The sequence below is a fragment of the Gopherus evgoodei genome, chromosome 7 (genome assembly GCF_007399415.2).
Source record: "Gopherus evgoodei ecotype Sinaloan lineage chromosome 7, rGopEvg1_v1.p, whole genome shotgun sequence".
Classification (NCBI taxonomy): Eukaryota; Metazoa; Chordata; order Testudines; family Testudinidae; genus Gopherus; species Gopherus evgoodei.
In genome coordinates this window covers 102178676-102194294 of record NC_044328.1, presented here as the reverse complement: position 1 = coordinate 102194294, position 15619 = coordinate 102178676, and the positions used below count along the sequence as shown (strand labels likewise).

At 40.4% G+C, this 15619-nt stretch overlaps 1 protein-coding gene across 2 annotated transcripts in view; it reads left to right on the top strand.

Annotated features, from left to right (window-relative positions):
* Positions 1 to 15619, top strand: part of FGD3 (FYVE, RhoGEF and PH domain containing 3) — a 183338-nt gene that overhangs the window by 126284 nt on the left and 41435 nt on the right. For both annotated transcript variants that reach the window (XM_030569614.1, XM_030569613.1), the window contains exons 6-9: positions 2268 to 2404; positions 5505 to 5661; positions 10636 to 10774; positions 11545 to 11603. In XM_030569614.1, coding sequence (XP_030425474.1) covers positions 2268 to 2404; positions 5505 to 5661; positions 10636 to 10774; positions 11545 to 11603 — 492 coding nt within the window. The remainder of the gene's footprint in view (positions 1 to 2267; positions 2405 to 5504; positions 5662 to 10635; positions 10775 to 11544; positions 11604 to 15619) is intronic.

Here is a 15619-nt window from a genome sequence, read left to right as displayed (position 1 = left end):
AAAATGCTTTGAGATATGATGGAATCTGTGACAGCATTGTGACCCCTGACAGGCTTTTGTCAGTAGGAGTTGGACCTGCATCAGCTCAGCAGAATCAGGCCCTTTATGTCTCTGGATTCTTCACCTAGCCACGCTCTTTAATTTACCTCCTTCATGTTGGGGGTAAAAGTAAAACTGGTACAACGATACTGCAGTTTTTAATTTCATTTGTGTGTTTAAATGGTCAGAGGTTTGAATTGTTTAGAAAAGTTGACGCTAGTGTCTGTAGTACTGTGATGTTTTGGGGATCACCCAGAACATAGAATCATAGAATGTCAGGGTTGGAAGGGACCTCAGGAGGTCATCTAGTCCAACCCCCTGCTCAAAGCAGGACCAATCCCCAACTAACTCATCCAAGCCAGGGCTTTGTCAAGCCTTATCTTAAAAACCACTAAGGAAGGAGATTCCACCGCCTCCCTCTGTAACCCCTTCCAGTGCTTCACCACCCTCCTAGTGAAAAAGTTTTTCCTACTATCCAACCTAATATCAGTAAGATGTTCTGTCACCTCCAGCCCTATAACCTTAGTGTGCTTTAATGCTGTGCTGTTATAGCTCAGATCTTTGATACCAGTAGCCTGCCCAAGGTCTCATCCTGTCTTCCACCAGCCTAGTTATGCCTTGTAGGTTGATTTCAGGAGTCCTTCTAGTTCTGAGGCTCCCCATCCTTCGCAAGTGCTTAATTCCCGGACAAACTGACTTTTCTCTTCCTGTCCATCACCCCCAAAGGCACGAAACCAGTTGTCCCACCCCACCCCACACACTCCACACAGTTTGCACAACCAGATACCTGCTTTGGGTAAAAATAAACAAAAGGGTTATTTAGTGGAAAAACCACAGACTCAAAGATGAGTGTAAGGGAAGCCAACATATACACAAGTTACACAGAAAATAACATAAAGGCACCAACTCAAATGTAAAACTTCTATATTAGCTAACGTCCCTTTTTGAATACAGATTACCTATAGCTTTTGAACAGTTTCCCAGGCTATCCCCTAACTCTGGGGGGAATCCAGCATTTCACAGACAGCTTCCTACTTAGCTCTGTTTCTGAATAGATTTCACTTTAGCTCCCTTCTATTTTAAAAGGGCTTGCAGATTTGGTTTGGTGGGTCCTCCCCCCCCTCCTCCCCCCATCAGTCACTATAGATATTCAAAGTGGGGAAAACTTCCTCCTCTCTTAGTTTTCAAAGCCTGGGGTTTTCTTTTCAGTTTCAAGTTATTCCCATTTGCTTTGATTTTTTCCTCAATGTATTTTTCCTGGGCTGAACAATTGTTAGGTGCATGTAGCGAGTCCCATCTGATTGGGGAAGCAGTCCCTCCCTTCCTGGCTGCCCACCACCCCACTGAGATGGAGGTGAAGCTGCGCCACAGATTATGAGCACAGTTTCCTATATACACAAATACGTAAATTCATAACCACAATCTGTATACATGTCTCGTAATGAGCAGCAATTTCTGAACACTACAAACTTTCATAAAAGACCAGACTCGGTTCTTTTTTTTAATTTAATACCACAGTAATACAGTATGCAGTCAGTTGGTTTGGCTGCTCATTTTTGGGGTTTAAACCTTCTCTTCTCCCACTGAGGGGTTTGGACCATGATTGTCACCCAGGCAGTTGTGCAATTTATGAATGTGGGAGAAAGAAGGAATAAAAATGGTGAATCACTTTGGTAAGTCAGGTTTACTAGATTTCTTAACAATGAAATCTGTCCTCTTGCTATGAATGCAGTTAGAGAAGCCATTGTTTGTATAGAGCCCTTTCCACTCTGCCCCCAGACTAAAGATTTATATGGAAATATGGGGTAGGTTGGGTTTGAATGAGCAGAGGTCTATTTCCAGGGACTTTAGGAAAATCTAGGGAGTGCTTTTCACTTTCATTCATGTACAGAGTACTTTTGACCTGGATCTAATAAAGACAGGTAGGAAGAAAAATCTGCTTTTCTTCAACTTGCTTTCACATCAAAAAATAACTAAACTAGTTTTAAACCTAAATGAGTTTAACCTTCCCATCTGAAAGAGAATGAGTCTTGTTTAACAGATTATTCTGTGTGACATACAATGTAGCTTCAAAGAAAAAAACAAAACCCACACTCCAAAATACAGAACATGTGATCCTATACTAAAGCACATTAGTAATTTTTTAAATAACATGGTTCATAACATAATGCCAGGTTTTAAATTTATATTAAGTAACTGGTAATGTCTTTTTTTTTTTCTCCATGCAGGTATTTTGCACTAAATTGTCAGAAGCAGGTGTTCCAGCTGAAGTGATAACTGGCATCTTTTCAAATATTTCCTCCATCTATTGCTTTCATGGACAGTTTCTCCTGCCTGAGCTCCAAAAAAGAATTACGCAAGAGTGGTGGGTAAACCAACGTATTACAAATAAACATTCAGTTTGCAGGCATTCTGGCGATCAGAAAGCCTAATCTTACAACATAGGTTTTAATTCCACAAGAACACACTATTTCCCATATAATACAGTAGGCCATCATACCTTTTTTTTAATACATGACAAGATACAAAGACAAACCTAAATAAAAAAAATTGTCTCAGAATGCATTATGGGACCAAAACATTGCAAGGAGCTTCTTGACGAGGCATCCAATCATCCCTTGTATGTTCGTTCCCTGTGCAGCACCTGCCATTGGCCACTGTCAGAGGACAGGATACTGGGCTTGATGGATCTTTGGTCTGACCCAGTATGGCTGTTCTTATATTCTTAAGAGCTGTCCTCATTGACAGTATTTCCACCATTTCAGTATTACAATGCCATAAGACAGCCAGACCACTTACTATTTTTATATTACTTTGGCCCCACAAGTGGTTCGGTGAGGCAATCAGAAAGGCGGTGGCAAACATCAATGCATATACTTATACAAGGATGCTAGCGTGCTCTATAATGGAATAGAATTTTGTGTGCTGTATCTAAGGCTTGATTTGATCAGTCCATTTCTTTAAGAACTAAATTGTGACTATATTAAGATTAACTGTAAATATAATTTTTACTAGAAATAGTTTCACACAATGTATGAAGGCATCTAGACAAGTTACGTAGATCTGTAAATATGTCTGTTGTCAAATCTGTTCCATTAGTGTTTTATACCTTATATCAAATTCTGTTTGACTCTGAAATTCAAATGCATTGTCTCCTGCAAGATAAACTGCTATAATCATAATTATTTTAATGTTTATGCTCCAGTTAGACCCTGAAAATTGCACCAAGTTGTAAATACAGAAGATATGGAATGCAGGAAAGGCAGGCTATTTGTAAGATAGACCTGGAAAATTAAATTTGAGATGACATGTTGGCTGTAAAGACTTTTCTTCTTGTAGCAAGCGTAGTGTGTTCTGACACTGTTGTTATATTAAACTATAAAGTCAGCCGAAAGTTAACCTACTTATCTACTCTGAAATGATGGAGACAAGATCAGAGTTCACATCTTACTTTGCTGAGTCCACTCTTTTTCATATTGTACATCAGTGACCAGAGGGAATAAGCAAAAAGATTCACATTTGAACGTGATTAGAAACTATGGGGTCAGCCATTACTAACTATGAGGAAGACTAGACACCAGAAGGATGCTGGGAAGTCAAACGCATGCATGGGCTATTAAATGACTAGTACGGTTTAATGTAGATTAAAATTTAAGTTATGAGCTTAGTGTTGGGGTGAAATGACAAGCAGCCATTGTCTCCTAATGGCCATGACCTGCAAGACAGCCACTGGGAGAAAGGTCCTACTTTGAGAGTGAATACAAACTTGGCATTTGCAAAAAGTTTCAGGGTATGTCTACACTACCCGCTGGATTGGTGGGCAGTGATCCAGGGGATCGATTTATCACATCTAGTCTAGTCGTCCCCTGAACCTTCTCCCGTTGACTCCTGTAGTCCAGCGCCACGAGAGGCGCAAGCAGAGTGGACGGGGGAGTGGCAGTAGTTGACTCACCACGGTAAGTCGATATAAATACATCGACTTCAGCTACATTGTTCACATAGCTGAAGTTGTGTAACTTAGATCGATTTTCCCCGCCCAATGTAGACCAAGGCTGAGAGAGTTAGACACTCATCTCCATAGAAACTTGTGCACAGAACTTCCTTTGGGCTCCTTGGAAAATCCCAGCCTACATCTATCAGTTCTAGGATTGCCACCTGGGATTGCTAATATTAGCACATAGCTATCTAAAGATGTCACTGTACTTAAGCCTTATAATACCCATATGAGGTTGGTGAGGGTAGTCACAGACAGGAAGACTAACGCTCAGGAAATGTGACTTGCCGTGGTCACACAGGACTGAAATAGAACCCAAATCTGCTGGTTTCCAATCCAGCCTTATTCCAACATTGTGATGGTTGGGCCAATTAACCATTATTGTAATTATTCCTTCCCTTGTGCGTGCAGTCCGCAAAAGGAATGCAAATGCACAGATAAGGGATAACACCATCTCCTGGACCCTGAATAAAATCTTTTCTAACAAGCCCTGTGTACATCCTGAGGTCTTGTCTCTCCTAGGCCTCCATTCTTGTCTGAATTCTGGCCCTCGAATGCTGCTCCAGTGGCATAAGGGGGATAGAAAGTAGCTGAAAACTTCCCCAGCCCAAGAGGGATACTGCAATGTGCTCTTCTCCTTTGTGACCCCAGTTTAAAGGGCATGTGGTAGGATGAAGGGAGGGTGACCAGGCTGGCAGCTCTCGGTGCTCAAGCTATCCGGGCTGCAGAGCAGCCCATAAATGAGTATGGGAAGCTTCTGTAAGTTAGAGTAACCCTGTGGCTTCTCCGACTCTCTTTCTGTGAGCTAGGCCAGCCCCTGTCAAGCCTTAAACTTAGGAGATATGAAAATCTAGATCCAACTTTGCTCCCAGCCCCCACTTCCTGGGGTCTGCCTCCTGAGGGGCCCAAAATATGAAGGGAGCATTTATTCAGGACATTCTGTTTCCTATATTGTTGTTTGTACTTGTAAGGAAAGTGAATTTGTGGGGAAGTTCTTCATGTATTACTGAGCTTCTGTGTCCTTCCTATGTGCTAACATGTAACCTCCAGGTGGAGTGCCTAAAGGTAACTACGTGGCCTCTTTGCATCTTCAGTTCTTTGGCTATACGGAAAAAAATCACTGTGAAAAATCACATGCTGTTTTCAGTAAATTACTTTTCTAATTGGACAAATATCTAGATTATTCTCTTAACAAAATTTCACAGAGCTGAATTCAGCCTTAGTGTAAATCTGGGTGCGCCCCTAGTGATGTCAAAAAGGAATCGCCCCTTTGTACACCAAGGCTAAATTTGGGTCAAAGTAAGTGTGTGTGTGTGTGTGTGTGTGTGTGTGTGTGTGTGTGTGTGTGTGTGTGTGTGTGTGTGTGTGTGTGTGTGTGTGTGTGTGTGAGAGAGAGAGAGAGAGAGAGAGAGAGAGCGCTCCTGCAATAGTGTGGGTTTCAAGACACATTTATCTGCCTTCTTTGCAATAGGAATGCAACTCCACGGCTGGGAGACATCCTTCAAAAACTAGCTCCCTTTCTGAAGATGTATGGAGAATATGTAAAGAACTTTGACAGAGCAATGGACATGGTGAACACATGGATGCAGCGATCATCTCCGTTTAAAGATGTTGTTCAAAATGTACAGGTATAAAGCCATTCCTTTTACTACATCTCCAGCTTGATGAGATTTTAATTCTTTTTGCCTTTCCAGTTCTAGCACTCCACAGTGGGTTACTGGGTAACGTTCCTATTGTTCTGAAATATAAATATAGTAAAAATCCTTTCTTCTCCTTCTGCACGTGACATACATCACTACACAGGTGGAGTATTTCTCTAACAGGATTTGGGGACTCCCTGTAAGCCATAACAGTAATGCCAAGTTACTCTAATTTGCATCAGTTTTATTCCCTTTGTTTACAGAGATTTTAAAAACATTGAATGAATCTCCTTTATTGTTGTAAAAACTTAATAATGAGTTTGTCCCTAAGGCAAAAAAGGAATAGGAGAGGGATACTGTCGATATACACGCAAATTAATCTTTTTAAAATTCCTTTCCCTTCTTATTAATAAAACACTAATTTTAAAGTGAAAAATGTAAAGCCTAATACATATCTTGCTTTTCTTTGCTTGTTTGCGGTGGGCACCTCGTTCTCCTTGGATGATGAAAGTAGAGCATTCAGTTTCATTTTTATTTCTAGTCAATTTAACTTTCTGGTGCTTATGCTGTAGCACAGAGCTCTTGTTTGGGCTAACCATTTTTCAGGAGAATGATTTACCTAAATCTGTCAATTGTAATGAAAAATAACAATGAAACCCTTTCTGTTCACATCAATATGCTTTGTACATTTTTTCCCCTGTTGCTTTCTTTGCATGAGTCTGGAGCCAGCTAAGTTAGGAATGTAGTTGAGGCCCAGCATGTATGCAGGTGCATGGAGAGCATCCACTGTTCTTTGCAAAGAACAGCGATTAGCAGGGAGAGGGGTTAATGCTTTCTCTCTGTGCACAGAGGAAAGACCACAGCGGCATGCCTGAAATGCAAGGATGGTCCTGGTGGTAGGGCTGGCCCAGCTGTCATGATTCTTCCCCCCTCCCCCCACATGCAAGAGGAGAAGTGTGCCAGGGCTGGCTACCAATGTGAGTCAGAAGCTCCTTCCTGGAGCCGGTGGAGAGGAAGGAAAGAGGGGAGAATATGAATTGGGAAAGTTGTCCTTCTACCAGACTTGTACTACAAATGCCCTTTTTTACCTCAATCATCTGTCTAATCTTGGACTAAGCGAGGTTTTGATTATTCTGAGTGGGGTCTGAAAAGCTAAGTGCTCCTTTTGGTTGAAATTTGAGACCGGCACATGGGCACCAAACGGAGCATTGCTTGTGTAATTTGTCTGAGAGGTCTGGAGTGTACTCCCTGCAGGACTTCTTGATTCTTTCTGCTTGTGCTAGCAGACTGTCTCGGCTCACTTCCACTTTGCCCCTAATGCTCCAAACCTTCCTGGCCCAGTTCTCCAGAACAATGCACAACTGATCTTTACATTTTGATCTAAAAACCTGTTGTCCCTTTAAAACAGAGCAGTGTTGCACAAGGCACAGTCCCACTGACTTCAGTTTGCATCCGGCCCCTTAGTGAAGGTTCCTTTCTCAAGCATATGGAAGCCCCACTGTGACTCATTATTTGTCTTACTTCCTGCAGCAAGGAGATGTATATTTCCCTAAAATTCTGCTATGTCTCCTCTGTCACATCACCAAACAGGCTAACCACACAAATGGTTCACATTAGCTGTCAGAGCCTACAAAACATGCCTGCAGCTATCTGCGATCATGAGTGTCCTGTGCTGCCCCATGAAAAGAGTTCTTGACAAGTAAGTTTAACACAGAGGTTATATCTGGAGCTTCAGTTCTGAAGCCCAGTGGTGGTAATCTAATGGCAACACTGTTAACTATTTCACTGCTGATTATTTTAGCAGAGATGTGCAGCTTGCTGGCTAGATCTCCAGCTGGTATGTCAATAGGCCCTGGTCTATTGCCTGAGGATTTACTCAGCATGTTTGTTCTGCAAATTTCAGCTGTCTCTCTGGTACCCTCTTACCAGCTTTTCCTTTATCTTTGCCCCCATAGCTGTTGTGACATGTATTGTCATGGTCAGTACAAAAGCCTGTAGCCTCTCACAAATGGAAAATGCAGCACAGTGTAAAACAAATTGGATTTAATGTCAGCATATGAGCTACTGAACTGATTGTATTTATTTTCATATTTAATTAATTTCAAACCTGACATTTTCATTTTAAATGAAGCTGCCGTAGGATTTCCTGTCTCTGATGCCAGCACATCAAAGAACCCAGGAACCTTGCTACAGAGAATTAGTTCCACTTTTCCATGGAGCCCATGGAGGTAGAGTAGGGGGGGACTTCAATTACAGATAGAAAATGTCCAGTGGTTTAATGTGATTTCTGTTGGTTAGTCCTTTGACCTTGCTTTGCAAAACACCACTTGAAATGTGTTGTAATTCTTCAGAAATGCACTGTCACTCATGTTTTATTGCTTAATTATGAAATTCCATGCAGGTTGTTAATAGCACTCTAGGGATTGTTGAATGGCATCGTTTTTCAGGTTGAGGAATTAGCAATAATTAAATTGAACTCATAAACACCTGACCTTTTTTACTGCAAAAAGCCATAACTGATCACAAGCTATTGATTGTTTACTTTAGGCAACCTTAAAGATAAATACATCCTGATGTTACCATTATATCCAACTTCTGGGGCTCAGTCCTGCTAGGTGTTGAGTGCCCCCAATGCCTATTACAGGCTCAAACCTTACATTGCTGACCAAAATGACACACTGATTTTTCTGAAGTCATAGGACATTTGTACAATCTCCTGTCTTAACAGACAGACTGTTTGTTTGCTTTGTGAGAACTTGCTTTTCATGCACATCTGGTACCGTTGCTGAGGTTTTTTTTAGTATTTACAGGTTTCACACCATTCTGCAGCCCGGCTCTCACTTGACTTTGTTTAATGCCGAACTTTGAAATGCCTGTTGCTTCCTTATAGATGAAATGGATTCTGAAGATAAGAGACATGGTGCTTTATTCTTAGTTGTTGCAGTAGAGCTGGGCAAAACACTTGCATGTAAAATCTCACCAGTTTCTTCTCCACCCTATTCTTTGTCCAAATGTTGAATTTTTCAAATTTTCACATCAACATTAATTATTGATTTTTTCTAAAAGTAACACCCACTGACTCCGAATAGGGGTCATACAAATAGATTGTAAGAAATGATCCCTGCCCTTAAGAGTTTACAATCTAACTAAAACAAGATACAGCTCACCCTCTTGTTGCAACGAACGCATAGAAGAAATGGTGTGTGGGTGGGTATCACTGAGAAGGAAAAGTGACTACATAAGAAGTGTTGTATGGATTAATTAATTGTATATGCAGTAAGAGAAAACAAAGCACCTGATTTTCACTGGAGTCTAAGTTTGACTTCCTCTTACATACTGAGACCTGTCGATGCTCACTTTGGTGCACTAATGAGTCTACATGAAATGGAAGCAGTTGGGTTTTTGTGATTGCAGATTCCATCAGCTGTGCTTGAGCTTACAGGAGTTAGCAAACCATGTGTGTACATGTACTATCACACATACACTTGCATAAATAAAAGAGTTATATAAAATACCCCCCTGTTTAGCCAGGATCAGTTGGCAGTTTTCTGTGGGCGTCCTAGTAGAAGTGAATTTTAATGAAGGATTAGAAGGATGACTGGGTATTGGCTTTGAGGGCTAGTTTGAAGATGCTGTTGGAGGCATGATAGAAGAAGGTGTGAAGATGATTGTTGGGGAATTGGGCAAAAGGGCAATAGAGCATGTCATCCTTGTGGGGGGATACATGATGCAGTAAGATACAAAAGCGAATAAGGGAGTAGTGTAATTCTCCATTTTACTTTTCTCTTCCTGGAATCTTTAATTCTTTCCCTCCCAATCGTGGCATCTGAGAAATGTTATGCTGTAGAACTCTGAAAGATAATAAATTCAGCTCAACCACTATAAACAGCAATTGTGTTCGGTACATGGTGACAGATTATTTTTAAAGTACATTTACATCTTTGAATTACTGGAAAGATGGCTAATATTTTTCTGTCAGGTATTTCTCTCATTATCTCCCAGAATCAGGCAAGTCAGCATTATATCTTCAGCTTTAAAATTTATGAGAAATATTGGAAATACTTGACACAAGCATTTTTTGGCTGAGGAATAGAATACAGAAATTAATGTGGTGGGTTGAGGGGATGCTAGTATTCAAACAGAAATATATGACTTGACCAAAACTTTGTCCAAAGGATTTATTTTACTAGATAGGCTGAAGTAGTAATTCCATAGAGGAAACATGTGTTTGTAGTTAAGAGACTACAATTGAGGAGTTGTGGGTTCAGTTCATGGCTTTTCCAGAGACTTCCCATGTGCCATGGAACCAATTACTTAATCTTTCATTGCCTCACTTTGCCCACCTGTAAAACAGGTATATTACATCCTTACCATGAATATTGCGGATATAAATACTTGGCATAGTATAAGTACTATGATGATTAGGGCCTGCTGAGTGCCTTGATAGGTAACCATTTAATAAAATAATAAGCATGCTCAGTCTTTAAACCAACCCCAGACTGGTCAAGTGAAACAGGGATGCAGTGTCATGCTTTAGAAGCTTATACAAATGACTTTTATTTTCAGTCTTTGTGCTGTTTGTACAATAAATGTTAATAAGGGAGAAGAAGTATTTTTGTGCCTCTGTGTTTATTGCATTAGTCATATGATTTCTGATTCCACTTGGTCTCCTAGGGCCAAGTTCTAACAAGGGACCCACAAAAAGTCTTGTACACACCAACGCAGGAGAATTTTTAATAAAAAACAGGAGAATTACTGTAAATTTATAACAATTGGTAGAGAAGTAAGGACCAACTGTCTACATTAAACACTTCTTAAAAACTTATTAGATTGTAGATTGACAGTATCCCTTCATTTGTGTGGGTGCTAATGTGATTTTTTTTTTATTACAGTTTGAGTTGGGGAAAAAAACATACAAAGAAACAACATAATCCTTGCATAATTGTTTTCTCTGAGTTACAGAAACAGGATGTGTGTGGGAACCTGACATTGCAGCATCATATGCTTGAGCCTGTGCAGAGAATTCCTCGCTATGAGCTTCTTCTAAAGGATTATCTAAAGAAACTTCCAGAAGAGTCTCCAGACAGGAAGGATGCTGAAAGTAAGTATAGCTTCCATGATCTGCATCATGAATGTGAACCATTTTGTTGGGAGGAATCATGTTCTTGTGTAGTCTTGACTTCAAAGTTCAGATGTTGTTAACAGTAAATGAGACAATTGTAGATGCATAGACTGAATTAACTGTTTGAACATGGCAGAGAAGCTATGCTAGATGGAAATCACAGTTCTAAAAATCAGGACAAATTTACCAAATAAGCAATGACAGAATACTATACTCTATACCAGAGACACAGGACATTAAATTACCTTTATGGTGGTTTGGTGGAGGAAAATAGAAATTGTCTGAAATGTGAGTATTTTCTAGGGATTCGGGACCACATGACATTAAGCTGGGAGGGAAAAAGAATATTCCTTTATTGATTTGCAACAGCTTGGAATCGTCTCAAGAAATGCAATGCATGTAGGCCCTGATTCAGCAAAGCACTTCAGCACATGTGTAAAAGGTCTTAACTTGGACTTAAATTACAGTTTTATGAAAGGGAAATGGTTCCTAAATGGTCAGTTTTCCCCTTTATGTGCTCTTTTGCTTCTTGTCTGGAATTGTAAATAGAACAGGATAAAATAAAATATCATTTACATGCCTGCTAAGCATGCTAATGCGATTCTGTGTATCAGGGCTTACAAATGTTCCATTTAATTCAAGGGAGCACAGAATTCAGCAGGTCTTTCGCAGCGGAAACTTGTATATCAGGAAAATAAAAATTGTGCTATTAACTGATAGATTTAAGAGTGCTGCTACCTTTATTGCAGAATCGCTGGAGCTCATTTCTACAGCAGCAAACCATTCAAATGCAGCCATCCGAAAGATGGTGAGTAGAAATTGTGTAATGGAATCATGATGTGACCCATTAACTGAGATCCTTGGTTCAGTCAATTATTCTCTTATTGCCACATCTTCCATTAAAGAAAGGCTTTAGTTCTGGGGAAATTATATCAGACTTAAATAGAAATTGAGGAGCCTTATACCTGTGTTCCATAAATGCTCCTGCCATTGTTACCACACACTGAAGTTTTTGTGTGCCAAGATTTCATATACCTCACATCAGTCTCAAAACAGAGGCAGTTAAGGAATGTGGGAGAGATGAGGAAGAAATATTTGCAAAAAAAAGGTCTGTCTTTTGCATTGAAAAATTTTGAAACTAGAAATTTTTTTGACTAGTTCAACTCAAAGTGTGCCTGCAATTTTTCACATGTAATTTTTTGGGCTTACAAAACCTCTTCATTTGTGCCTAGTCTTTATATGCGTAAACACAGTGGTCCCCAACCTTTTCATCTGGCGGGTGCCAGATGAAGAACCATGGCGGCAGTGGAGCATCCGCTGAAATGCCACCGAATTTCTGCGGCGTTTCGGCAGCAACGCCTCTTGATGACGTCGCTTGTCGACGGCAAGCAGCGTCATTGAGAGGCGTTGCTGCCAAAATGCCGCAGAAATTCGGCAGCATTTCGGTGGATGCTCCACCGCCGGCCAGGACGCAGGCGCATTTAGATGCCCCCGTGGGCACCGCGTTGGGGACCCCTGGTGTAACAACATTTAGTGTGCATATTCAAAGTTGCAGACATTACTTTTGAAAATGTAGTCCTATGTGTCTAAAGTTAGGCCACCGGAATTGGAGATGACTTTATATTACCCTCCTAAAACATAGGGTGACATTTTCAGTGAGACTTCAATCTGGCCTCCACAGCCCTGTTTGTACACTAACAATTCTGCACAGTTAAAATAAGGGAGGGGACAGTTTGTGCTTGCAGATCGTATCACTTGTGTGTGTGCACGTAGATGTGTAAGAGGTCTAAAACACTAAATGCTATTGTTCATGCCCATGGATTATTTGTGGATGCAGCATCATTGTTGTTTTCAAAATCAGGCCTGTAGTATTCTACGTAACAGTAAAATGATCTCAAGAAAACACCCTTTGTTCTATAAAGGGCATACTATCCTCTCTTTTAAAGGTGGTTTTTGCCTAAAAATGTTTGGAAAAAACACTCAAAATTACCACCATACATTTTCACCCTACGTAATTGAATTATATTTTTCATGTCAGATTGCCTTATCATATGGTTTTTAATTTCCCCCATCTATATATCTGGCATTTTCTACCTTTTTCTCATGCTCTTGTTACTTTGAGTAAAATAATTCTAGACAATGTGTTGAATAACACACTTACACGTCAGTGTGTCCAAACTAGAAGAATTGGTTGTAGCTTCCTCTTGTCAGCATGGCTGGATGACACATTATCAAATCCCCACTTCCTCCATCCCCGAGACATCATGAGACTACTTTTCCTCTTGCTGGTAACCAGCTAATGTCTGTGTCTTTTCACATGTTAAAGGGTTTAGGAACCATCTATTTCTGTTTGAATTCTGTTCTTTCCTAGCTTTTCTCTCCTATAGCTTTTGGTATAAATGTTATCAACTTTGTGTCTACCTTCTCCGCTGCTGGTAGCAATTATTTCACTAGGCTCTAGGGCCACAAATACCAGGTATTTGTGCTTATAGTGGAGGAACATATTTTATAGGCCTTCATTACATCCCATATGTGAAGTAGCCACCTCCTTACCACGCTGGTGGGTACTATATAGAAATATAAAGGAATAATGCAACTATCAGGAGGATGTGTGGAAATAGAACTTTCCAAGATATTCTTCTCAACTCTGAGTGGTGTGCAAAGAGATCTGGGGTGAAGGTCATTTACTTTATTCCACCTAACTATAGCTGGCCAGACCCTGAGGTCCTTACTCAGTTTTAAACCAGGAAATGCCCACTGTAGGCAGTAAGTTCCTCTACAGTTAACGGGATTTGCCTGAGCTAACACTTAGGAAAAACTAAATGAGGAGCTCAGGGTTTGGCCCAGTGGCTCATGAATTTGTTTTGTCCCCTAACACGAAAACCTGTTATCCCCAGGATGCCCTCTTCTACTGGTGTGCAGGGATTGAGGCACAAGAAGTGCTTTTGGAATGTAGAGGGGGAAGATAGGGTTCATTCAGGGCTGCGTAGCATATGGTGGAATACCCACTGCTAAAGGCTGTATCCTATATGTGCACTGGAAGTAGCATGCAAGCCTGCTGCTACTGTATGGATCAGCAGACAAGATCAGGCCTTAAACATAATACAACCAAAAGGAGGGTAAAAACTCTAGCAAAATGCTTTAATTCCTAGACCTGGATTAAAAAAATCTCGTTGATTTCCCTTCCATAGGTTCACAACTTTTGTAGTGATGGAAGATATTATAACAGTTGCTTCAGAATTTGATTACAATAATGTATCTTGCCTAGCATGCAGAGAACTCTTAGGATTTTGTACTGCCCACTACCACAAGATTGTCTGAGCTCCTCCTACACAAAATGGATTGGTAATAGTGGATTTCAAGGGGCCTTGAGTTCCTCTCTCTTTTTGGAACATAAAAACTCTGCTTGGACTACGGCCTTTTGTTTGGTTGGTTGACTTGTTTGTTTCGGGTCTTATTGTTTTTCTTTTTGCTTTGCTGTTTATAAATGTGATTTATTTTTGGAGTGGGGAGGGCGATGTCTGTTATCTATGACAGAGTGCCTTAACTGAATGAGAGAACACTGTACCAGACTTTATTAAGCACTTCCAAAACCCCAGTTTCATATGCATGAGCAAATTCAGATGTTCAGTGCACAGGGGCTTGTATGTGACTTTTTTTTTTTTTTAACGTATCCATAAAAGACTTTGATGGAACATGTCTACCAGCTTGTAGTTTAAATGAACTGAAACTCCCCAAGCACGATTGTTTGGCTGATTTTGCAACTGCTTGGAGAATTAAGAATCTTTCCTATTTCAATTTGTTAAAGCTATTGAAAAACTGGTAGTAGTAAATGCTGGTGGATGAACTGGACAACTTTACAAGACTGGTCAATGAGCAGGGAAGCTAAGAATGTTTACAGGGTTGAATATAAAGCAGACATGTGGTGGTGGTGTTTGTGCTATAGAGCTGAAATTCACTCCTGTGCAAAGATCCTGACCACTGTTTATGCAACCGTTAAATTACCCTAAAACCATATTTTGAGAATTTACATAGGACTTAAGTGCTGCATAGGCTTTGTGCTGGCCCTTATAGGGTAAATTTTACCCTAATGGGGAATTCTTCACACTTGGCATAGGAATGCAGAGTTCCTCTATTGAGCCACCATGAGCTCAGGTGCTAGAATCTTGCAACCAATGCAGAGTAATTATGTGCATGGTGCTGGCAGGTGGATCTCGTTAGCACAGATGAGACTACAGGAGAGGGTGGAGCATTGATCTGAGACTGAGAGCTGGAATAGAAAAGATCACACATGGAAACACAGGAATTGCCAGACTTTGGGAGAAAGCGTAGGCTGAGATTTATATTGTGTTACTGTTGGGTTAGCATTAAAGCCAAACTCCAAGAAAGAGTTAAGTGTAAACTACACTCAGTGTGTGCGAGCTCTTTTTGGAGCAGGGTAGGAACTCCAGCTGCTCACAGTGTGCTGCTGGTTCATTCTTTGACTATACTGGACTTAACATCTTTGCTTTCATTGGTACATGTTTAATATTGGATAGGAAAGATCCAAAATCATCCAGATAATTTCAAATAGACTGACCAAAACATGCAGTTGTTATATTTCAAGCAAAGAGTGAGACAAAAGTGACCACAGTAGAGAAGTGAGACTGTTGAAGGGTATGGAACAGCAATATCTTTTTGAAGGTAGATCTTTCATCCTCCTCCATAATGTGTTTGTTTCCATGCGTATTTGGATAGTACTCTCAAAAAATGATATTTTGGGTAACAGAGAAGTGAAGTAACATTAACAAAAATTGCTGATTGGATAGACATTACGTTCTGCAC